General features: G+C 36.7%; 2 protein-coding genes across 2 annotated transcripts in view; one reads left to right on the forward strand and one right to left on the reverse strand.

The window, feature by feature from the left end:
- LOC139960971 (sodium- and chloride-dependent creatine transporter 1-like) overlaps positions 1-9,938 on the reverse strand; it is a 61,403-nt gene extending 51,465 nt beyond the window's left edge. Inside the window, exon 1 of the mRNA XM_071959713.1 lies at positions 9,809-9,938. The gene's annotated coding sequence lies outside the window, so the exon portion shown is untranslated. The remainder of the gene's footprint in view (positions 1-9,808) is intronic.
- On the forward strand, positions 42-25,578 carry LOC139960972 (ankyrin repeat, SAM and basic leucine zipper domain-containing protein 1-like). The gene is made up of 11 exons (XM_071959717.1): positions 42-260; positions 9,804-10,038; positions 11,483-11,611; positions 13,714-13,825; positions 14,155-14,266; positions 16,423-16,554; positions 17,255-17,337; positions 20,405-20,564; positions 23,574-23,686; positions 24,773-25,001; positions 25,262-25,578. The coding sequence occupies exons 1-11, from the start codon at positions 168-170 to the stop codon at positions 25,430-25,432; spliced, it is 1,569 nt and encodes a 522-aa protein (XP_071815818.1). The 5' UTR covers positions 42-167; the 3' UTR covers positions 25,433-25,578.
- Positions 25,579-26,408: the final 830 nt, after the last annotated feature.

Here is a 26,408-nt window from a genome sequence, read left to right on the forward strand (position 1 = left end):
TAGGTGGACTTAAATATAGCATATACTCAGTGCCAACTTTGGTCAGTTAACTTAGAACGCCTGAGATATACCTATAGTGCTCTTTTTGTTTACATGCACCCGCGAAGCATTTCTTACAGGCAAGAGTAGTCAATATCAGGTATTCTTGCCATCAAACGTCTAATACGATGAATTTTTTACCTGCCGGCGCAGAAGGCTATCAAAGTGATGATTCAGACGAATTTCATTTTGGTGATGATCATGAAGATAACGGAAAAGAGGTCGGTGAACGTTTCACAGCCAATTACCTTGTAGCACAACTGGTTCCTATGTTGTATGTGTTTGAATTAGCGTACACTTAGGCCTCTACACATACAATAGCTCCATTTATGTCACAGTCTTGTACTGTTTTGGAACGTACCGTACCGCGGTACGTATAATACTAGCGCATAGTATCATGATTTTATCATAGCAACGCAATGTGTGTTTTTCACATCTAGTGAAATTTAAAAAGATGATGTTATCTTGCAGAGCCTTACTTAGTCTCCCCTATGCCTAAATGCTAAATCAGACATCACCAGTCCTACGTTAGAGTAGACCTACGCTAGGCTAAGGCTCAAGTTATAGGCAATGATACATTGGCTACTACTTTACTACGGTAGGCCTACAAAGCCTTAGGCGTAGCCAAGCAACATTTCTTGTTCATGTTTCTGTTTCCAATATTAAGAATGAAGAAAATACCACAATTTTTTTACATTTTGTTAGCCTTTCTTGTTGAACTTGTCTATTGGCCCTGCAGCTGGTGAATAAGAGAAATGCACTATGTTGTTCGCTGGGGCCGCTTGGCCACAGGACGAAATATGTGTAGTGCCCCCACTATTCGTCCAGCAGCTCGGCGAATCAGAAAATTCATTTTCATATTCCCCTCGGAAGCAAAATGAATAAGGACTAACTTGCGCTTAGTTATTCTCCAGGGTGCCAGGTGGCAAGAAAACATAACATGTTGTTCATCTGGGAGCTGGACAAAAGAAAGTGTACTGCCCTCTTTATTTATCCGTCTGCCAATAACATATATCTATAATACGAATACAACATGAATATAGTGGGGTAAAAATTGTAATACTTATGAAAATTGGCAGTCGATGCTGCTCACATGCGAAGATGTATATATAGTGCAATTTTTGTGCCCAAAACCATTTTCAGTATTTTGTGTTAAAAAAAAAATTCTTTGTTCCTGTGAAATTTCATTTTAAATTTGGAAGGCATCAGCCAGGGTTGTAAAGAAAACGTCTTTATTTGAAACTGTCATGAACATGTATTTGATTGGTTTATAATTAATTACACAACAGACTGCACCATTAAAAAATCAGAGATTCATGAATGATGTAGTTTATGCAAAGTCTTTAACTAATTTGCGATTCTTCCTAGCAATTAGCCACTAGAGCACAAGTTACTATCTGACAGCTGAACACCAATGAGACAACAGGTTCAAAGGTAGTACATTTATAGGGATAGGACTCGGATCAGGTATACTTAATAGTACAGTGCTGTGTGAAGGGATGTAAGTTCCTTTCAGACACTCTTGGTTTGCCAAACTAGTCAATACTGGGTCATTCTATATCAAATCACCAAATTTTGGAGTATGTTGTAGTTTGACCTCTTTAAAACTTACCAAATTTATTGTATACTTGGCACAACTTTAAATAAGCATATTCTGAAATATCAATTGCATTGCTGCAAAATTGGCCGATTTATCACACTTTGAAATTCTGCAGTTTGTTGCCACTGTGGCATTTTAGCATTCTCTTGATTTTTGAGGTCTCATTTCTCAGCAATTTAACATCCTACTGTACTACCTGAAGTGGGATCAAGAAAAATACCAAATTGAATATTTAAACACTTTAAAGAGTACCTAACTCCATAGCCTAATTTTTTATTTTCCATGGGATGGAAGCTATAGGCCTCTGTACATAATAGAAAGGAATTTCAAAGTGTGATAAATCAGCCAATTTAAGTAAATCAACAATAGGAAATTGGCTGGGGATACAATAACCAAAAGTTGACTGAAAAGTTACAAGATTTCAATATGTGTTCATTTTTACTGGATTGCAATGACTGAAACTAGAGCATTATCCCTGGCCGCACTGTATGAAAGGAACTATGAATGACTTCTGACTGGCAACAGCCAGGAAATAAATTGGAGTGTTATCCCTGGCTGCCCTTTATGAAAGGAACTATGAGTGACTTCTTACTGGCAACACCCAGGAAATAAATAGGAGTGTTATCCCTGGCTGGGTTTCAATATGTGTTCATTTTTACTGGATTGCAATGACTGAAACTAGAGCATTATCCCTGGCCGCACTGTATGAAAGGAACTACAGTATGAATGACTTCTGACTGGCAACACCCAGGAAATAAATAGGAGTGTTATCCCTGGCTGCACTGTATGAAAGGCACTATGAATGACTTCTTACTGGCAACACCCAGGAAATAAATAGGAGTGTTATCCCTGGCTGCCCTTTATGAAAGGAACTATGAATGACTTCTTACTGGCAACACCCAGGAAATAAATAGGAGTGTTATCCCTGGCTGCCCTTTATGAAAGGAACTATGAATGACTTCTGACTGGCAACACCCAGGAAATAAATAGGAGTGTTATCCCTGACTGCCCTTTATGAGAGGAACTATGAAAGACTTCTGACTGGCAACACCCAGGAAATAAATAGGAGTGTTATCCCTGGCTGCACTGTATGAAAGGAACTATGAATGACTTCTTACTGGCAACACCCAGGAAATAAATAGGAGTGTTATCCCTGGCTGCCCTTTATGAAAGGAACTATGAGTGACTTCTGACTGGCAACACCCAGGAAATAAATAGGAGTGTTATCCCTGGCTGCCCTTTATGAAAGGAACTATGCATGACTTCTGACTGGCGACACCCAGGAAATAAATACAGTACTTAGTTGTAAAAGGAACGTCATAAACTAAAGTGCCACTGTATGTTGCGCTGATTGAGAAGCACAGGACTCACACTCCTGAGGTCTCTGTTCCAATCATGTTCTAATTTCATTTTCAAAATTTGTTGATAACTTCCCAGACAACATTTCTGTTGTTAATTCACAAAAAGTGAAATTTGTGACTGAGAAGTACATTGCTAAAAGCACTAGAAGCACATATTGAGGTCAAGGTGAAGTTCAAGGTGATTGGAAAGGCAGAACTGATTTTGTTCATGAATAAACTCTACAGATTGTCCTTGATCAGAACATGGATTTCAAAATGAATACGAAAAATCAAAAGTAATATGATTGATAGGTTTCCTGGGAGTATGTAACAGCAGACCGAGTGAGACTTAGGAAAGTTTTACCATTTCTGAATCTTTAATTTGGATATTTCCTCACCCCTATAAAAAACACAGCTTTCACTGCAAATGATCTGTACATTATAGTAAGCCTTGTTTCAACAATTAAGACAATTTTGATACTCAGTTACTTATTTTTTTCAGAACATCAGAAGCTCAAAATTATTTTCAAATTTAGTGGGGTGTTAATGATACGTTACAACTGTATTCTCCCCTCACCTGCCAAGCCTGATGCTTGTGTTAAATCCTATACTGTATCTGTGTACCTTACTGTACGCCAAAGTATAGAAAGAAAGTGAACTACAGTATGCTACACAGGTTAGTGGTTCCCGAGGGCCTACGGATGGACAGTAAACTATACTACCCTGGGTAGCTTATTTTACATCTTTGGCTTCTGTTTGTGATAATGTTTTCTCATGAAAATCAAATACCCAAAATCTAAAGGAGGGTTCTATATTCCGATAATTCTAAAATAGCTCATTGGGAAGTGACTTGATAGGTTCCCATTTTGTGGGAGAAACTTTTCCATGCCAGGTATGTTCATAACTTTACAAATGAGTATGAAATTAGGGGATTCCTAAGGAGAACATGAATTATGACTGAGAGCCACTAATTGTGTAAAACTTTAAATTCATTATCATTCAAGTGGCTCAATGATGGGTTAACTTAATTCTGGCTTCTGGTTATTTGATACACGTTTTATCCAACAAAAATATATTCATTTATGTTAAAACAAGAGAAGCTTATAATACATGATGGTCATCAGGATGAAGTGAGAACACTTCTAAAAAATTGTGCTGTCTTGATGACATCATTACTGGAACTCATACTGTAGCATGTTGATTTTTTTCGAACAACTTTTCCTATTTCTCTCCAGTAGCATTACTTACACACCCCGGTCACTAACAAAACCTACATAGGAATTTCTCTGGAATAGTCCTGAGCTTAAATTCTGCAGGAAATGGAAACCAATATTTGTGTAAAGTTAGAGAGAGCTACTTTATGTATTAATTAGTGCATACTCTGTCTGCTGTGTGATCAAATTTGCACATTGTACATTTATGCCACTGACCTCTTACAGTCAGGTAATTACCAAAATTTTCTTGTGTCATGGTCAGTAATATTTCTGGTTTGGTCAATTTTTCCAAAGTTGTTGAAAATTTGTGTCCCTCCCAAAGTGCAAGGATGCATGTAAAAAATATCCAAATATTGTGTATTGCCTTTAATTAAAGAAGCCTTGAGAGCGACAGTTTTGTAATTCAAATGAGATCTGACTTACAGACCGTAGCTTCAGGAATCATTCTATCATGTGTTAAATCCATGTACAGTTCATAGGATTTACAGGTTTATGTATATAATTTATCATAATTACAGTTGTAGCCTACATGTTACATAACCATGTAAATTAGTATTCAGGAGAACAACTGAAGTCTTGGCTTACTGTTATAGAAACAAACAAAAAATATTGTCATCTTGTTTTAGTCAATTGGATGCCTGATGTTTATTGCCATTACAGAATACTGTATACATTGCAATTAAAGACCGTTTGAAATCTAGTCTCAACATATAAAGTTTCTACATTTCGTCCATTACTGCTTTGGAATGATTGGTATGAATGTAGATGTGAGATATACATGTCACAGGCAACTGCAACATTTGGATTGTCAATTGGAATTGGCTAAATATGTAGTCAAGGGAGTAGGGTGGTGAGGTGCTGGTGTGGGACAGGGTAACATACTTGAGTGTATGCAGTAGTTCCACATTAATGTAAGTACCTTGATGCTTAACACCAGTTTGCTTTGTCATAATGTGACAAGGAATCACTATGCCTGCTATTGGTTTGTTTCATAACATCACTAGCAAATCACATTGTGTTCATTCACTATGCGTAAGTCCAGACAATAATAATGTTATAATTTATATAGTAAGTACAGTATGTCAAGAAGACTAGATAAAACACAAAGTATGCTATAAATACTACTGCACACGGGTTATGTACTTCCGTACATTAGTCAGAGGTCCTCACATTTGGATCCTGCTACTGTTTGTAATGACGAATGTTACATGGTAATATTAGCAGATTACAAATCTTTTAATCAATGTGGTTGGTGCTGCTTCTGTTTGTAATGAAGATCATGTTGGCAGATTAAAAGTTGCTGCCATTAACGATGAACAACATTGGTCGAATCATTGATTATAGATGGCATAATTGATGATATCTACAGAATGTTGCTCGCTCTAAAACTTCCTCTCTCGATTAATACTTTCTTTGGTATGATGAGTTAGACTCATTACCAGTTTACATCCAGTGGAATTCACTTGGCTTAAAATGCTAACATTTTTTTTCAAGTCAGCGTTTGATTTGATTCAGTCTGATCAAACCAGCTCAAACCAGCCAAGTACCTGACTGTTTGTTTAAATTGTCCTCGTCATCGTACAATGATGATGATGACGATGATGATGACGATGTAGCATGAATGTGAACAAACAGAGGGTAGCCTCAGTTGGCGCTTTGCCTGATCTTTTGTTTGTCATAACCTGTCACAGAGATCCTGAACAGAGGCAGCAGGTGCTCTGTTATAAAAGATCCCCAGGGTTTTTAGTCAAGCAGTTAGTTTACTGTGTAATAATGCCAGTCCCTCTGCACTCTTAGGTCTTTCTAAAAAGCAAAATTTGGTGTCATCATCATCGTCACCGTCATCACCACCATGGCAACACCACCACTACCATCACCATCACCATCACAATCACGATCACCATCACCACCATCACCATCACCACCACCACCACTATCACAAACATCACCACCACCATCACCACCACTATCACCACCACCACTACCATCATCACCACCACCATCACCATCATCACCACCACTATCACCAACATCACCACCACTATCACCACCATCACCACCACTATCACCACTATCACCACTACCACCATCACCACCATCACCATCATCACCATCATCACCATCATCACCATCATCACACCACCACCATCACCACCACCATCATCATCATCACCATCACCACCACTATCACCAATATCACCACCACTATCACCACCATCACCATCACCACCACTATCACCACCACCACTACAGTACCACCATCATCACCACCATCACCACCATCACCACGATCACCATCATCACACCACCATCCACCACAACCATCACCATCACCACCGCCACCATCACCTTTGTTTCTCTTTTTACTTTTGGATCAAGTTTCATACTTGTGTCAAATAATGAATTCAAAATCAACAGATTCAGTTTGCTCCTCAGTTTGATTAATGCTAACATGATTAATTGTCTGAGTGAGATAAAAACGGCCAACAATGATATGAAGTTGTTTTAAGTGTTAGTTATGCACCATTTGACATGTATTTGATGAAAAGAACCTATGAGTGTGGTTCCCTCATTTCACAGAGTTTTAATATCTCCCCTCTAAATGACTAATGCTGAAAGCCTGGAAGAAAGGTTCCCTGCATGAGATATGATATTAATGGCAATATGCATATATACTTAATATCCGGAGATGTATTGTTCCAGACATTCTGGTCATGAATAAAGTCTGCACAAACCGGTCAAAACTGGTTCTCTCTGGTGAAGCTAGACTGCTGTGATATGAAATATAAAAGTCATTGTTTTCTCAGTAAATATTTGTTTACAATAAAGTTGCTGATTGTTTTATTTAGTTTTTATCTTATCAGTCAATTTATTTGTAGATACAGTAATGGAGCTTTAAAGGAAACACAAAACCCAACCATCTCCACTTTGATAAACAACTTCCTAAATAACTAAGAAAATGTTACTTCATTTGGGAGATACTACATTTTTAATGTTCCTTCATAGATGAAGCTAAAGATCAGTATGGGTGTGGTATATGAGTGTACATTATATGGCCATACAGTATGAGGGTTGCAGTCTATGCTGGGTGTATACTATATGGCCATATGGTATGGGTATAGTATATGGTTGTACAATTTTATAGCAGAACAGTATGGGTGTAGAATATGGGTGAGTATTAAATATATGGATGGATGAGTGAACAATTAAGTATATTTATTTGATATGACATTAATGTTGTATTCCAGGATGTAGATCTATACCTAATACTGTATCTGACCATAAGCTGGACTATTAGAGATAAACAGAAGATGCTGTTTAAAGTAAGAACTGTGTGTGTTTCCACATGCCCTGATAATAGAGCTATACTGACACACTGTACTATGCACACTATTGAATATCCACTATCTGGCTATGTAACCAACCTACTCATGATGTTGTTTGACACTGCAAAGTTGATCATTTTAATTATGGACAAGTCGAAATTGACATGTATATATGTATGCAAAAAGCAGAAATGTGATTTTAATTGGCCATATTTGAACAAAGAAGTTCCTTAAAGTCAAAATAAATTAATCTTTACGTGTTTGAACTATTTGGAAGGATACAAAATAAGAAAGGATATATCATGTACATAAAAGGATATAAAAAGGACATGAAATAGGAAAGCTTCATACAGATATTTAAATCTTTTGGATTAAAGATCACTATTACATCAAACCTCAAAATTGTCGACTATCTCGACGTCACTCTTGACATGAACTCTGGCCAGTACCAACCATACAAGAAACCAGGAGACCAACCATCATACGTGAACGCCAATTCCAACCACCCCCCTAACATCATCAAACACATACCAGCAACAATCAGCAAAAGACTATCTGAACTATCATCTAGCAAGCGTGCTTTTGACAGCGCCTCCCCCACCTACACTGAAGCCCTGAAGGCCAGCGGCTACAACGAAGAGATCACATACACAGAAACCGCACAACACCAACCAGCCAAACAAAAGCGCCGCCATCGAAATTCGATCTGGTTTAACCCACCCTACAGTAAAAATGTTAAAAGCAACATTGGAGGATCTTTTCTGAGGCTCATTTCAAAGCACTTCCCCCATCACACAGATATCACAAAATATTCAACCGTAACAATGTCAAAATCAGTTATAGCTGCATGAACAACATCAAGTCAATAATAACAGCACACAACTCAAGGAACCTCGCAATGGCCAACCCCCCAAACCCTACAAAAGAATGCAACTTCACGAACCCAAGTGACTGCCCCCTGGCAGGGAAATGATTATCCGTCGCAATTGTGTACAAGGCAGAAGTTCATCACAATGATACTACCAACTCATACATCGGCATGTGCGGTGGCCCATTCAGGTTAAGGTATAACAATCACACAAAATCTTTTCGAACAAAACCTACGCCAAGGAAACAGAACTATCCAAATTTATTTGGTATTTAAAGGATAAAGGGGAAGATTACGAAATGGAGTAGTCAATTCTCAAGCATTCCAACACCCTGCTTAGCGGCACCACACAATGCAGCCTGTGTCTGGAGGAGAAACTCGCAATCATCAACGCACACTCTCAAAAGGAAAGAATTCTCAAGAAGCGAACAGAACTAGTATCTAAATGCAGACACTTAAGATCACTCAACCGTACTAGGAAAAAGCCTTAACATACATGTATATAGGGGGTATTAGGTTTCATTCTATCACTTGCCTGAAGATCGCTACGGCGTGAAACGGCGTGAAACGGCGTGAAAGTAGCAAGATCCGATCCACCAGTTTTGTGATATATATATTTATATATATATATATATATATTTATATATATATATATATATATATATATATATATATATATATATATATATATATATATATATATATATAGGTTGAGATTAGCTTAGAGTAGTGGAACAGACAGACCAGTTGTCTGTCAACGTGTGAAACTGAGTAACAACTACTAGTGTTCCACTAGTCTCAACTAGTCTCAACCTATATTCCGCTCTGTCCTCCAGAAATAGAGCACTCTGCGTCAAAATAGACACAAACCGACCAACTCTATATCTTCATATATATATGTACATAATAGGAAAGGATATATTTATACAAACTAGGAAAGGATACAATACATAAAAAGGTGCAATTTGGATATATAAGGACATAAAAGAAAGGATATATTTATACAAACTAGGAAAGGATATATGTATATAAAAAGATGCAATGTGGATATATAAGGACATAGGAAAGGATATATTTATACAAACTAGGAAAGGATATATGTATATAAAAAGATGCAATGTGGATATATAAGGACATAGGAAAGGATATATTTATACAAACTAGATATATAAGGACATAGGAAGGGATATATTTATACAAACTAGGAAAGGATATACAATACATATATAAAAAGATGCAATCTGGATATATAAGGACATATAGGAAAGGATATATTTATACATAATATGAATGTTTTTAAAAAATCCTCTTTAGAAGGACGAAGATTGATGGAACATATTTAAACAAATAATAAATCATTTGATCGATCTCCGATTAATTCTAAATAAAATAAAAAATCTTTCTGTAATATTTCAGCTCACCTCACCAGATTTTGGTGCAACACCGCGAAATTCGGGTCGGCAACTTTTCGGTGAAGACGGACTCCTCAGAGGTCAACGGTGGGCCAGACCTAATGGGAATAATCACCACCAGAGAAGGCGAAATGGTGGTCCAAGGAGGGACCAGAGAGGTTCTCCTCTGATATCTGAGGATCTCAAAATGGCTGCTTCCAAGGGAAACTTAGATGAGGTTCAGAACCTATTGAATAGAGGTAAGGATTTAACTCAGTTTTATGTATGACAGGCTGCTTTTATTTCTCAGGTATTATATTTGTACCCTCTTGGTCTGCCAAATCGTAGATAATTCACAGCTGTTTCCTGTTTATATAGGGATTAAATGTCACAGAAATGCTGATTTTCTTTTTATTGCTTGAATAGATTCATTTGTTTTTGTTTTTAAATCCTTTCAAAGTCTATATTTTTTTTTTGGCATGAGTCAGCCAGTGGTAGGGTGCAGGTAATGATTGCCATGTTCCAATGGTCAAAGGTCAAATTCATGTTGAGGTTTCCACCGAGGACAAAACAAGATCCCTGTTTTTCTTTCTCAGGGTGAAATACTGTAGTTGATGGTAGTTGAAGAAGGATTTAAAGAGACATGTGTATTTTTCTTTAGTTGTGTTTGAGCATTGAAAATGCAAACAACATGTGGAATGTATTGCTAAGGTCAATCTTCAAGGTGGTAGGAAGTTTTCAATGATGTGTATTTTATGATAAACATTTAAAAACTGGAAAACAGGAGAAACTTAACAAATGTGTTGCACATAAAATAACGACCCTGTTGGTGTCGTTATGAAGTGTAAACGACTGATTCCTGTAACCTCGTTGGTGTTGTTATGAAGTGTAAACGACTGATTCTTGTAACCTTTCACTAGTCATACAATAGTAAACAGCTACTGCAAACACAGAGACAAATGTATCCTTACTGCCCCTGATTAATTTGGCAACATTATAAGATGATCTACATTGCTGAAACTAGACAAAACAACAACAACAACTTAACACAGGCAGAGTAGTTAATTAAAGCATTGGATGATTTGAATTTGATTTTGGAAACCGAAACAGGAAAATGGTTTTCTTCTCTAAGGTATTCTAAATGACCATAAATTATGTATCTCTCAGAGGTTGGAGAAGGGGTGGGTGGAGGGGGAGGGGGAGAACACGAGGGAAGAGCTACCGAGTCACATATCTGTTTTCTTATTCGTACTCCAGAAATTTGAGCTAATCTCATTATGTGGATGAATAGCAAAGGCTTTATAACATATTCAAGCAGCATTGTGTGAATAGGTTGTTCAAATCTAGACGGTAGTTTGGTTACATGAAATGTAGCGTTTCGTAATGAAAGGCATCCATTGAATCGCTTTAAATTATAAATGGGCGGTTAGGTCAAGAATGGGAGTATCTTGCCCTACTTCAATAACCTTCAGTTACATGGATGGTTTGTATAACATTCATTAACTAACAGTCAATATGTAGAGTTACTTCTTTTGAACCCAGAATGCACTCTTTGCTATGCCAAAAGAAGACATCCTGTCATTTCTTGTTTATGTCACTGCATGCTGATTTTAGTTCCATGAACTGTTAGAAGACTTTGCTTCTGTTCCCAAGCAAAACAAACAATAATTTTGTCTTTTGATTTTTGACCATGATCCCTTGCAGGCATGAGGGTGGATACCATTCTGTCAGGGGGGTGGACAGCACTGATGTACAGCCTTCATTCCGGCCATGCCCATATTGTGAAATTCCTTCTGGAGAAAGGAGCCGATGTTGATTTCTGTAGTAGTGGTGGTAAGAGTGTATTTTACACTAGGATTTAAGACTATGCAAGAGGAGTAAGCGGGTGAGAGGGGGGTGGGGAGAGGAGAGTAAGGGGGTGGGGGGATTGGGATGGAAGCTAAGGAAGTAGCTCTGTGTAGTTAGGAATATCTAAGTATGGAGCACCAGATGGGTGCCAATATCATGGTGTGGAATAATCACAAAGGCAAATGTTTTCATAATTGCTTATTGGTTGGAATTAGGATTTCTGGGTCGGAAGGGAAGAAGTTGTAATCCCCCATACTTGAGGAGGGGGGGGGAGAGGTGCACATGTGTGGTGAGACCATATGGTGTCAATCATTAGTTCTTGTGCTTAATAAATACATGGAACATATTGAGAATGCAGGTGCATTCCTATATCGGACTACTTCACTAGTTACTGTTACCGTTCTGCTGACATTTCATTATGTAGGTTAGTATTTTCACCAGAGAGGTGTGTTATATGTGACAGCAATAGTTATGTCCTCAGTTTGAACTTTGTGCCTTCAGTTTGAACTTTGCATCTCCAGTTTGAGCTTTGCGTCTTCAGTTTGAACTTCTTTGCAATGGTTCCACCAATGTGATTCTTCATGATAATTAATCCCATGGATGGAGACAAAAAATTCGCTGAGGAATTACTAAGATGCAATTTTTGATGTCTAGACATTTGCAGGGCTCATGAGGCCCAGGAACAAGCAAAAAGATATCTGTTTCTTTTCAGAATATTCTGACAGTGGGAGGTTAAATCCTCCCTTTGGGCTACAGTTGCTACTGTATCATATCTGTGGGTATATGAGAGTGTCCTGCTTAAAAGTTCTTTAAAATTGTACTGCACTTGTTGGACAACATATAAAACTGAATAGCTTTCTTATTTGTGTTCATGTTCACGTTCCTGTGAAATAAAATGGTTCTTTTACAAAACTTCCTTACTTCCTTTATCGTCAGTCAGTCGGAACTAGTTAGAACTTATATATCAGAAAGTACTCTAGCTTCTACTCAGGACTAAAATAAACATTCATCAGGAGATAAACCATGGTTCAGAGAATTTGTAGATTTCAATCGGCAAAAAATAGAGAGAAAATAGAAATAAAATCTGAAGAAAAAGATAGGATGGAAAACAAGAGATTGATGGAACTATGACCATGCACAAAGCCTGATTTCTTTCTGGATGTTGGTGAATTTTTGACCTATAATGGTTTATATAATAAGTTTTATAACATTTTTATCGTAAAGTGCATCTCCATCTGTCACAAATAATGATTGATATCTTAGAATAATGCAGTAGCAACATTAACAAGGTCCCCATATCATTTTTGTTTAAAAAGTCTGACTAATATTCCATGACAATATGTTCTTGTACCTGTTTATCCGAGAACCCTCCCATGCCTCATGGAAAGAGGTAACATTGTTTTCATAAAACAGAAAGGCAAATATGTGTAATTTGTGAAGAAAAAAATTCTGGGGAGGTTGTTTACAATCAGGTTATTCGGGGGTGGGGAGGGGTTTCAGGAGGGGAACATGGGGCTCAATTCATTATTCTCCAGAATCAGTTAGAATTATATTTATTTGCCATCTAACAGGAGTGCGGACTATTTGATAATTGCAAGGGAAACAGATATATTTTTTCTTATTCCTGGCCAGGAAATCAATGTCCAGTTTCTAACTTTCAATTAAAATAACAAATTTTCCTATCATTGTAAAATTTTCATGTTAGTGTTAAATTTGTTTATCCGTCAGAAATGAGCAGCCAGAGAATGTAATTTATTTTTTTATAGGAAATTAATGCGATGTGTAAATAAATCATACAAATTTAATTTGCATATATGAAGTATGAACAATATAATACTGACAGGGAAATAATAAACAACAAAGAAACAACAAAGAAATGTAGAAAGGGGTTCAAACCATTCGAATATATTCAGTATGATTTGTGTGCTCTTTGAACCTGTAATATGTTATGAAGAAATAGCTAATAAAACAAGGAAGAAAGCTAAAAGAAAAGCTAAACGGACTCTAAGAAAGAGATTGATTAATATTTGAATGTATTGATTGTATGGCTATAAACGTCTCTGGTCTTCTCCGTGTGGGTTCAACAGGTTTATTTGGCCCTCTGCTGGCCTGTTGCTGCAGTCGAGTTCGAGAAGATAAACAGTTGGAGTGTCTGGAATTGTTACTGGAACAAGGAGTGAACATGGATGTTCATGAATCGTAAGTACACAGAGGAAGGAATGTTTACATTTAAATTGGCTCACGAACTTAGAATAACCCTTCAAGAAGGTCGTTTGGTGTCCATGGTAAAAGTCTCTCACTATTCAATTAACACTTCAGCAGGAAATGTCTGGTTGGTTGATGCCATTAATTAAGGTCACAAAAGATTGCAGATTCCAAATTTCCCAAAGTGATATGAACTTGATAATTTTGCTCAATCTTTGTGGGATCTGCTAAATAGTCTTCAAATTTATTCTTTAAAATACTTCAATCTTTCTTCTTCTTAAAGTAAATTACCTCGGTCGTCGATTCTTTCATTCTTTCATCAGGAGTCACATGACCCCTTTAATGTTTGCCGCTCAGAGAGGTCATGTAAAGGTCGCAGCCAAACTTATATTAGCCAAGTCTGATGTTGACAAGCAAGACAACAGAGGATGGACCGTAAGTATGGAGCAAGTATCAAAAATGTCATCTATAGCCCGGGGACTTTATGATTTAAACAAGAATCACAGTTTGGTCCATCCCACAATTTGTACCCAAATGATGACATTACCTACTAGGAACAGATCTTGTAATAACAGCGATCTTGCAATGTATATTTCAAAGTATTTAAGAAATTTCTGTCAGGACTCCACTGTATGTTCATAGCTTTGTTAGACCCCCAAAATGGATGAAGTGCACTGATTTTCAGACTGTTCTTACCAAAATAAATCTCTGAGGAATTTTAAAGGATATGGTGATACTACTGTGGGGGGGGAAGAGGGGGAGGGGGTAAGAGTTCTTAGTGAGGGGGTATGTCTGAGTACGCTACTGGATAAAGCCATTTGCTCTGAAGTAGTATGACACTGTTACTGTTAATTGACAGATCTTACGAATACATGTCTCAGGAAATTGTGGATGACACTCCGAATCTTGCTTAAACAGAAACTTTCTAAACTTCAAGTTGCTAATGATAATGATTTAGGCCGAATTAGAAAGGTGAGCAAATTTTTTTTTAAACAATAGCAGGAAATTTAAAAAGCAGCAAAAAAAATTAAAAAAGAAGAAAGTTTGATGAGTTTTCTGTGTTATTACAAATGATGATAATTTGACGGAGAGTATGAAAACCACTTTGGCCGCACAATTAGGTGGAAATAAGTAAAGTGAAAGGAAAGCAAAAGAGGAAAGTTCCACCTTAGAAGAGTCTCAAGTCCTTTAAACCTGGAAATTTAAGAGTTCCTGAGCAAAAAAGTGAGAAATAAAAAATTGTTTTTTTCAGGAATGGTTCCAAGAAAATGTCAAATCAACAAAGTCAGTCAATAGCTGAGAGATTTCATGCAAGGAAAACAAACATTTGTAGCATGATGTAGGTTATCCTCAGCAACAGCAATGACCTGAACTTTTGTATGGGTTTAATTGATTCCATCCCAGGTGTCACATTTGCTCTAAACACTTGGATATCATTTCTAGGGCAACATTGCACTGGTTTAAGGTGGGTGGGTGGGAGTTAGGGTGGCGGGTGGTGAGTTGTACCAAGACCAGAGAAAATATCCATTTCCAGAATGTAAGTAGTTCACCAAAATGAACTAGCCTGTAGTTTGCCTTTTTCATGCCTTTAGAAGCAGATCACATGTAGCGAGATAAGACCCAGCATGAAGAAACATACCAACAGCTGGGGTATCATGATTCATGTATCAGAACTTCAACTTTGACATGAATGTTGTCACATGAGAAGTGCTTGTAGCTTGCCTATAGAGTACCCCTGAGGTTTATAGGCATTTATGATTGTTTATTGCACCCTGCATGGGAGAAATCAGTAGACCACATTTGGCAGCAGTACTTTAGTTATCTTCCTTTTTTGCAAACAGGATGTTTTTGATTTGCATATCCATCAATTGTTCTTAGTAACAAAGGTTACCATGGTGATGTCCTGTCCCAAGTCTCAGATCATTATCCTATCATCAGTTACACACTATATTCCAGCTAACAGTGTTTCTAACTCATCCATTGGGTTAATTACTCATCTCTGTCAAGACCGACATGTGTGAATTTGGTTGACATTTGAAGCAGGTGTAGAAGATATGATAGATCTGATGAATTCTCAAAGGAGCCATCTTTTTTCTTGTCTTGAATTTTGGTGGTACTATGTTGAGAGACTGTCTCTCTCTCTGTAAAGGAATTGATTTTACTTGTGGCTCTATAGCTACATAATATTGTATACCAAACACTTCTAACATCTGATTAAGAGAAAAAAAGTGAACATTTAAATGAATCGATAGAAGGATATATGCATTAACTTTAATGCACAGTTTCCACAAGACTATGATAAGCCTTTTTTATGATAACCAGCAGGTTTCATGTTAAAATTAGGACTCAAAACCTTTTTGAAATTTTCCATTTTGCTCTATAGATATGGTTAATAATGCAATGGAAAGTTTAGTTGACAAAATGTCGTGGATCGGATTGAAGTAATCAGTTATATCGGCCAATTAATGTTCATTTTGTGAAGAAATGAGGCGTGATGCCTTTAGTTTGTTGATATTTAGAGTAATAGTTGGTAAGTTTGGTTGAATGGCTCACTAAATGAGCAAAAAGGATCCTTCTACTTACTCCTTTAGGCCCTGTGTTACGCTACAATGAAAGGTGAGGCTAAGCTGGTGAAGCTACTCCTGGATAATGGAGCTGACCCTACCAAGACTTGCTCTGAAGGAACGGCAGCAGACATAGCCTATGGTCAAGGACTTACAGAGGTAAAAACAAGCAAAAAAACAAAAATTGCATTGGCATGGAAACATAGTTTACCCTTATCTTGAGGTAACACTGAATATAGAATCTGGAATAGATGCCATCGGAAAGGACTGTCTACGGTTGACCTTCATTAAATATTAATGTTTTTACGATCCTATCCGTTGGTGGTCATTGTTAATGAGCTCATGATGTAATCCACATCTGTTCACTCTAGTGAATTTGCTTTTAGAATAAGTTAAACTAGTAAACATATCATTTGGCCTTGTGGTTTCCTGTATCATAGAAGCACATGACACTTTACTTTTGCAGCTTTCTCAGATAGCTTTGGTAAACTTGGTGTCTGGTACCGGTAAACAGTAACATTAGGTCTGAAGTTTTACTTTAATGTGGTGATAGTGTAGAAGGAGGAGGGGGTGGTGGAGGTGTAGCTAGGGGGGGTGGGGTCATACTGAGGTAGATTGTGTGAACAAAAATTATTATCAAAATTTTGCTGTAGAATCTCTTTGGGCCAGAAACTCAATGTGTGCTTGGAGATATGCCACATCCTTGCACACCTCACCCTTATGGGACTGACTAATTACTCTCCATTGTCTTATTTCTATTCAATAACAAACACAGAAAGTCTCTGGTCTTTCTGTAATTCAGCTGCAGTCTTTTGTTCTTTTTAAGTCTATTTTTGTTTGTGTCTTTCTATCACCACAGATATCAGATTTGCTAGATCAGATTGGAAGCCCTGGTAGAGTGACAGCTACCACAGAGATTGGAGAAACAGAAGCAAATGTCAGGTAAAGAAATATATCCTCTTGACAGTATATCTGTGTAATTTCAAAGAAAACTAGCTTCTGACTCAGGAGTACCAGTGTTCAGATCAGGATAAATGCCCCAAATATGGGCATAATGTCATATCTAAGCAGTGTTATCTATAATTCTATTCTTGAGATGAGGATAACTGCCCTAAATATGGGCATAATGTCAAATCTAAGCAGTGGTATCTTGAATTCTACTCGTTGAGATGAGGATAACTGCCCTAAATATGGGCATAATGTCAAATCTAAGCAGTGGTATCTTGAATTCTACTCGTTGAGATGAGGATAGCTGCCCTAAATATGGGCATAATGTCATATCTAAGCAGTGTTATCTTTAATTCTATTCTTGAGATGAGGATAACTGCCCTAAATATGGGCATAATGTCATATCGAAGCAGTGGTATCTATAATTCTACTCGTTGAGATGAGGATAACTGCCCTAAATATGGGCATAGTGTCATATCTAAGCAGTGTTATCTATAATTCTACTCGTTGAGATGAGGATAGCTGCCCTAAATATGGGCATAATGTCATATCTTACAGTTGTATATATAATTCTACTCGTTGAGATGAGGATAACTGCCCTAAATATGGGCATAGTGTCATATCTAAGCAGTGTTATCTATAATTCTACTCGTTGAGATGAGGATAGCTGCCCTAAATATGGGCATAATGTCATATCTTACAGTTGTATATATAATTCTACTCGTTGAGATCAGGATAGCTGCCCTAAATATGGGCATAATGTCATATCTAAGCAGTGTTATCTATAATTCTACTCGTTGAGATGAGGATAGCTGCCCTAAATATGGGCATAATGTCATATCTTAGCAGTGTTATCTATAATTCTATTCTTGAGATGAGGATAACTGCCCTAAATATGGGCATAATGTCAAATCTAAGCAGTGGTATCTTGAATTCTACTCGTTGAGATGAGGATAACTGCCCTAAATATGGGCATAATGTCAAATCTAAGCAGTGGTATCTTGAATTCTACTCGTTGAGATGAGGATAGCTGCCCTAAATATGGGCATAATGTCATATCTAAGCAGTGTTATCTTTAATTCTATTCTTGAGATGAGGATAACTGCCCTAAATATGGGCATAATGTCATATCTAAGCAGTGGTATCTATAATTCTACTCGTTGAGATGAGGATAACTGCCCTAAATATGGGCATAATGTCATATCTAAGCAGTTTTATCTATAATTCTATTCGTTGAGATGAGGATAACTGCCCTAAATATGGGCATAATGTCAAATCTAAGCAGTGGTATCTTGAATTCTACTCGTTGAGATGAGGATAACTGCCCTAAATATGGGCATAATGTCAAATCTAAGCAGTGGTATCTTGAATTCTACTCGTTGAGATGAGGATAGCTGCCCTAAATATGGGCATAATGTCATATCTAAGCAGTGTTATCTTTAATTCTATTCTTGAGATGAGGATAACTGCCCTAAATATGGGCATAATGTCATATCTAAGCAGTGGTATCTATAATTCTACTCGTTGAGATGAGGATAACTGCCCTAAATATGGGCATAATGTCATATCTAAGCAGTTTTATCTATAATTCTATTCGTTGAGATGAGGATAACTGCCCTAAATATGGGCATAATGTCATACAGTATATAAGCAGTGGTATCTATAATTCTACTGAAGTCCTCTCTAAATGTCCTTAGTCCTTGTTCAAGCACTATAGACCTTGGAATTGATAGCAGTTACAGGTGAAAGTTGTGAGTATAATGTCACCAACAAAGGTCATTTCCAATACCCACCTGCTCCCGTCTGTTATGGCATATGTAGGTCACCATGGGAAAGTTTGTGCCCAGACAGTAACATTTTTCGATCATGTGAGCATTTTAAAACAATTACTGCTGCTTTGACTGTTTTATAATATTTTTTCCCTCATATTCTCTGCTCATTCTGTTGCAACTATTTGTGTATATGTTTGTCTGCAAGTCATCCATGTTTTCAATTTGAAAAAAAAAACACAAAAAAACAGGTGTAACAATGTGGGCATTCTTAAATCTACAGAAATGTCCTTGAGAGCAATTATTCTTCAAAGACGAATAATTCAGTTTTCACTTGCCATTTGATTCTAATTCTTCTACAGCTCAATCACACCAGGTCACTAAGTGATCACGCTGTTAAATAAGTCACATTGAAACCTTAATGGGTCATTCACAATTACTAAGTAGCATGAATAAATTCTTGCTATCATTGCATTATCAGAGTTTCCTTAAAGTTACAGGCAGGGATCTGGGTTTTTTCTTTTCTGATTGGATATCAAAATTATTTTCATTTTACTGAAAATGTATCTTTTGCTAAACTGATCTGCCAATAGTTTAAAGCTCTTTTGAACAATTCTCAATGTGAATAAATATGCATATTCATATATTTAAATTGAGGTCCATTAATAGCCTGAGGGTTTGATTCCCTGCCTGAAAGCACACCACAGTTTCCTGCATTTTCAACTGTTTGAAATAAGAGACAACATTATTTACGAATTTCGTAGAGAATTGATCATTGTTTGGTGCTGTCAATGGCATGTTTTCCTCTTAGCATGAGATTTTGAAATTCAGCACCCAACAACAATTGGACAAGTTTTGGTGTTAGGAACTTCTTATCAGGCTTCAGAGCACTCTTACTGACAGGTTGGACAGTTTGAATATCCTATTTCTACTAGACAAAAGTCAGGAACTGTTCATACTGTCAATAAGAGTGCTTTTGAGCATGATATGACAGGATAGTATGGAGTGGTGCTTAGCATTTAGAAAATTGTTCCAACTGGTTGTGGTCAATAAACTCTGATGAATAGGAATGTGTTCGAGAGGTCCATTAAACAACAGACCAAAGTGATTTCCTGCTAATATATGCGTGACAACTGTTTTTCATGTTTTGAGTTTGTATCCTCTCATTACCTATAAACCATCTGTTTTGCTAACGAAGCCTAAAGTTGAAGTGATCAAAGGTCTTAACGTTGAAGTGATCAAAGGTCTTGGTCATTGCCAGCTGCCATCTTTTGTTTCTCTTGTTTTTCTAGACCGACACCTGCGGGAGACTCTACCAATCGTTATCATGTTTATAACGACCTGGATTTGTTCTTGTGTGGACTGGATCTCTCAGAGCTTATATCTCTTTTTCACTCACATAAAGTAGATTTTGCTGAGTTATTAAGACTCACAGAGGAAGATCTGGAAAAGGTTGGAATAGATTTATTTAACAAACTGAAAATCAAGTTTAATTAGTCAAGTTCATTAGGTTAATTAGGTTAGGTAAATCAAGTTAATTAGTGAAAACTAATTAATGGTGTTATCCTAAGGATAAAGTTATTTTGTCGAGTATAGTGCAATCAAGAATATAGTTACCATAAATGGTTACCACGGAGAACAGAAAATGCTGGTTGGACACATGACGTCACATGCAAGCTGCTGCAGTTAGTGAATGATGACAATCAACCTCCGAGAAGTCTTGGCCACCTGGAAATTTGCTCATCAGAATGATAGATTTAAGGGCATTTTAAACACATCTTTACTTGGAAATACTTGTCGTACTCTAGTACTAGCAAGTACTTGACAGACCTATATGAGCGATATTCATTTTAAGAAAACTAGAACATTCAGGCAATTTTATAACCTTGATATCTCCATCCCCTTTTCCGGAACCTTTGTTGTCTTTTGACTAGTAAAATGGAACAGAGGTAATGTCTGGGTATGCCTTGTAACTAAACCACCCACCTTTTCCCCACCCCTTCCACCCCCAGGTTTGACATGACTCAGTTTATACATTCATAACACAAAGGAAAAAGAGAAAAAGTCTCAACCCTGATGAAAAGCTGCAAGCCATTGCTAAATTATAAAGGAGGGCGACATACTAAAACATGTTATTCATCACAGATTAGCAGCTCCACGTTCGGAAATGACTAGTCAGTCTATTTATATATGGTTATTCAGTGTGTAGAATATCACATCTAATTGTTAGTGACTCTTAACAATCTAAGTTAACTCCAAATTTAGCAATGGATTAATGTTACTTTAGTGCAGTGAATTAAATGGGTTGCTGTGAATTAATGTAGTTCATGCATGCAAAGATAATTGTTAACCCAAGGATTAATATGAGTTGGTTTAGTTCAGTGAATCCAGTGGTTAGTGTGAGGTTTTGCAGATTAATGAATGCAAGGGTAATAGTGCCTGAGTTTAATTTGATGTTCTATAGGGTTTGTTTGAACTATCTTAGTATTGTTTACCCAAGGACTAATGTGAGTTGGTTTAGTTCAGTGAATCCAGTGGTTAGTGTGAGGTTTTGCAGATTAATGAATGCAAGGGTAATAGTGCCTCAGTTTAATTTGATGTTCTATAGGGTTTGTTTGAACTATCTTAGTATTGTTTACCCAAGGACTAATGTGAGTTTGTTTAGTTCAGTGAATCCAGAGGTTAGTGTGATGTTTTGCAGATTAATGAATGCAAGGGTAATTGTGCCTTAGTTTAATTTGATGTTCTATAGGGTTTGTTTGAACTAAGTAGAAGTCAGGGTTTGATTAGGTGTTTTTCTGCATTGTGTTACATGGCTTTCCTTGCTTGTATGTTTAATTCTCTTCTGATGCTATCCTTTTATGAATAATTAGCAAACTTGAGCATGATCACTTAAGCTTGAGTCATTCCCTGCGTCTAGGTTTCATCATTGGTGATCAGAGGTTGGGAACTTTATGCCAATTTCCCAACTCTACACTTATATTTCAGTTCATGGATGACTGGATACGCAAATCCATTTCATTCAGCTAAACAATATAGAAAGAAAACAAGAGAGGGAATTACTTCAGACATGAAAGAAGAGACAAGGAAAGATAGCAGATAAAAAAGTGCTGAGACATGAACCAGGAAGAAGTCGATAGATATCATGTTGTTCATTCATGTACGTTAACTACTAGCTGTTCATGTTGCCATAGTATTGCTTAGTCTTACCAGAAACATAAATACATAATGTATATTTAATAGTATATCATGGCTGATATAGGGTAAATCTGTTATAAGGAAACATCTGTTACGCTTATCGACTAGATTTGCAGCGGGGATGACTTGCAGTAGAATGACGGTCATTGCACACACCTTGATAGGGACAGTCAGCATTTGTTATTGGATTAGACCATCTGTTAATAAGCGCAATAAACTTTGGAGGCTGTTTTATGTAGTATTGGGGTAGTTTTGAGCCTTTTTTGGCAAGTTATTGTGACTTGAACAATGCTATTGATGACTTCAGGAAGTTGATATCATGCAGTGAAGGCATGATTGATATCATGCAGTGAAGGCATGATTGATATCATGAAGTGAAGGGCATGATAAAGGTGATCCATTGAGAGAGGTCAATTAAACCTTTACCAATAATGAAGTAATTTTGGATGGGTCATTCTGCTTTCTCTAAGTAATTGGTGGATTGTCTTTGCACCTGTTAGTTGCTCTCAGCTAGTATTTAACATTATTAACACCCACTGTGGACGGTTCATTGAGGTCAAAGGTCATGTGAGGTCACCAGTGGTTAATGTCTGAAAATCTTAAAAAATCACCTTGGAAGAACTTCATACTTGGTATGTGGATGTAACTTAGTGAGTACAAGAAACCTATTTGTTTCTTGTAAAGGTCAAAGGTGATTTGAGTTCCTAGATGTGACACTCTGAAAAGCCTGTAAACTTGATAACTTCAAAGTTAAAAGCTTGGATGAACTTTGTCTTGTAGAGGTCAAAGGTCATTTGAGATCAACAGAGGACAAAGTATGAAACCTTGTAAATAACCTTGATTCCTTCAAAACCAGAGCTTGGATGAACTTCAGAATTGATATGTGACCTCTTCTTAGGGAGTAAGAGGAGACTGTTCATTTTCATTAACTTCAAATGTCATTGGAAGTTACAATTGATCAAATTTTGAAAATGCATGAATAGAAGTTACTCCAAAGATAAAGCTTTAATAAACTCCTCAATATGGTGCACCATTAAAGTGCGAGAACTTAGTGCACACAGTTTGCATAAAATGTTCTCATATAAAAGGCAGCAATGAATCACTATTAAAGCTTTCTGGCTGTTTGGTTTATAGCTTTTAGCTGTCTAGCTTTTTAGCTGTCTGACTATTTGGTTACATTTTTTGGGAAGCAAGTCATCTCAGATCTATCCCTGTATAGTCAGTTTTTGTTGTTGTCTTCATCATTTGATTGTTTTGTTTCAGATGGGTGTCGAAGAATTTGGCTCCAGACGAAAGATAATGCGTTCGGTTCATGAGATTCATAAACTTAAATGGGAAAGAGGCAGTATTAGAAATCCCAGCAGCAATGTTTTAAGGTAACCTGTTTACTGGTGGGAGAGGATTAGGCAAAGTTGTTAAAAGGTCATATGATAAAGAAGTTACATGAAAGATTCTAACACTAATGCCTTGGATGTTTGACTTATTTATGGGAGATAACGGTACGATTCAACTCTGTCACAGAGTCGCACTAATCAAGCTCACTCATCCAAGCACTAATATTTGCAAGTGTGACCTATTTAGGGGTTATTAAGGTATGATGCAACATTATTTCAGGTTAAAATAAAATGCTACCACAGAATGAAGAATTGATATTTGTTTATGTACCACCCTGTACCACTGTATGGGTTATAGGTAGTACTTGCTTGTTTATTGTTTAAAAGTTGGTTAAACAAAATGATAAAAAGTTGTAAATTGACTTGTCTCACAGGTGATTGAATGGTTTGATTACAGTCATACAATGACTGATATGATACATAAGTGTATGTAAATTTAATGTTCGGTTGTATTGTCATGAATAATAAGGGTTATTTACAAGTTATCAAATATGTCACAGTGTATACCTTCATAAACATCTCAAAGGAATCGACTTTGAACTTTGGTTTTGAAGTCAATGTTAACAAAGCATAGAAGTGTGACAGATCTTTAGCTCAATGTTACCCGTGATATTAACTTGTTAGGAATAGTGGAGAACTATTTACCTATATTAAATGTTGAAATAACGTGAACCATCTTGAATGATCAGTAACTAAGCCTATATAAAGCAGGGTAGTTGTGACTCATGTATGTGTCTATGGTGTGTAAAATATTGAGAGAATACAGTCACTAACTAGCATGTATATGGTTGAGAGATTGCTAGGTGAGAAGAGGGGTGGGGGGGGTGGGTTGGGAGAAGGGGGCCATGGGGTAGAGGTGGTTGTCTATTTTCATGAATCCTTGTTGCATTAATCCTCTCTTTGCTCAAGTAAAGTACAGTTGTGATTAGTTGCTCTGTAGTACATTTGGATAATTTTGCATGCATGATTTCAATTCTGCAATTTCATATTACGGATGATATTTCTCACATTGTTTCGCTTTCTCCGGGCATCAATTCATCTTTACTTTCTGCATTTCTTTTTTAACAGTCAGAACGAATCGCTGGCGATTCTAGAGAATATATCTCAGCATCTCTCGTATATAAACAGTTGTCTGGATTATATTCATAAGAATTGGTCAGCTCATCAGACCCTGGCCGATGATGGTCAACAAGATGGAACCACGGTCTGCCATCTCTCAGATATCACCAAGAAACTTCTCCTGAAAGCACCAAAGCTTCAAATAAGCTTACAGAGATTAGACAACGATATGAAAAAGGTTTGATTTGTCATTTTTAATCGAAATACCACTATTCTGTTTGTTGGATTTTTTGCAAGATTTTTTTTATTTCAGAATATCATTATTAATTGTAATTTATAACTACCTTGTTCTCTCCAGGAGAAAAAAAAGAGTAAATGTAAAAGGAAAAGGAGTTGATCAGTAATGCTCAGATCTTGCCAAAGTTTTACTCAGTTCTAAATCTGAAAGTGAGAATACTTTTTGATGACAGAATTTTTTCACAATTTCTTTCGCAACAGGCATCCCGTACAACGAGAGCAGCAGGCGCAGACACGATTGTTGATCCTGGCAACCGATCTGGTCTGATTTCTTCCTCTGGTTTATTTATGTTCTTTGTAAGTGGAGTTGCCATAGCAACGGTAGCTTTCTTTTGGTATCCCGTTGAATCACCGCAGTTGTCGCCGCGGTGATGACTGTCTCCTGTTCGTTCATCAACTATTTCACAGATGACTGAAATGCTGCTCCTAGATACCAAAGTTAAAAGTCTGAAGAGGTTTTTTTTTGGAGCTTGATGGTCACAGGGTATTTGATCTTAGCCGGGATTTGAATTTTTTTTTATAAAAGGTTTTGAATTTTCTTTTGCAAGGTGAATTTTGTCATTGGTTACCTTGAGACTTTTCATGGATTTGTTGTTTTAAGTTTTAAGTTATTCTTCATATATATATATATATATATATATATATATATATATTCATATATATATATATATATATATGTCTCATTTTAAATTTCAACACCTGACATAAGCACTGAGACTCTTCACCCTGCCACAGCCTTAAAGTTCTGATCTACTCTTTGTTTATACTGTTTCTTTCAACAATTCAACTTGTAGAGAAGGTTCTTGAAATATTTGAGAGGACCAACACCTTTGGTAGACATTAAAATTATGTTTGAATATTTAAAAAAAAAATTCTGATGACAATTGCGTGCCTTTTATTACCTAACATAAATTGTCAACAGAAAAATGCTCTTTTGCGTTTCTGATTTTATTCAGTCCAGTGATTTATTCTATTCAAAACTGTATGATTCCTTCTGCATGTCATATCAGAGTTTTGTCAGAGAACAGCAAGACAATTACCATCATGTGCAGAAATTTGTAGAGGAGCCAACCTTTTACTTACTCATTTCTGTTGTGAAAATATATGGGTTAATTTCTTACCTTTTATTGTGTGAATGTTTCAGTTTTCAAAACATGTCAGGGTTGTTGAGAAGGTAAACATAACTCTTTGCTTTATATAGATATAAACCAAACGTTTGATATTTGTGCAATTCCTGCAGATGGACGCAATATTCGATCTATTTTAAGGATTCAATTTCTTAGCACTCATGTTTGTTTTAGATATTTCTTTTATATGTGTTTATGATGTTTTAAATTGTGTTAAAATT

This window comes from Apostichopus japonicus, chromosome 20 (assembly GCF_037975245.1).
Source record: "Apostichopus japonicus isolate 1M-3 chromosome 20, ASM3797524v1, whole genome shotgun sequence".
Classification (NCBI taxonomy): Eukaryota; Metazoa; Echinodermata; class Holothuroidea; order Aspidochirotida; family Stichopodidae; genus Apostichopus; species Apostichopus japonicus.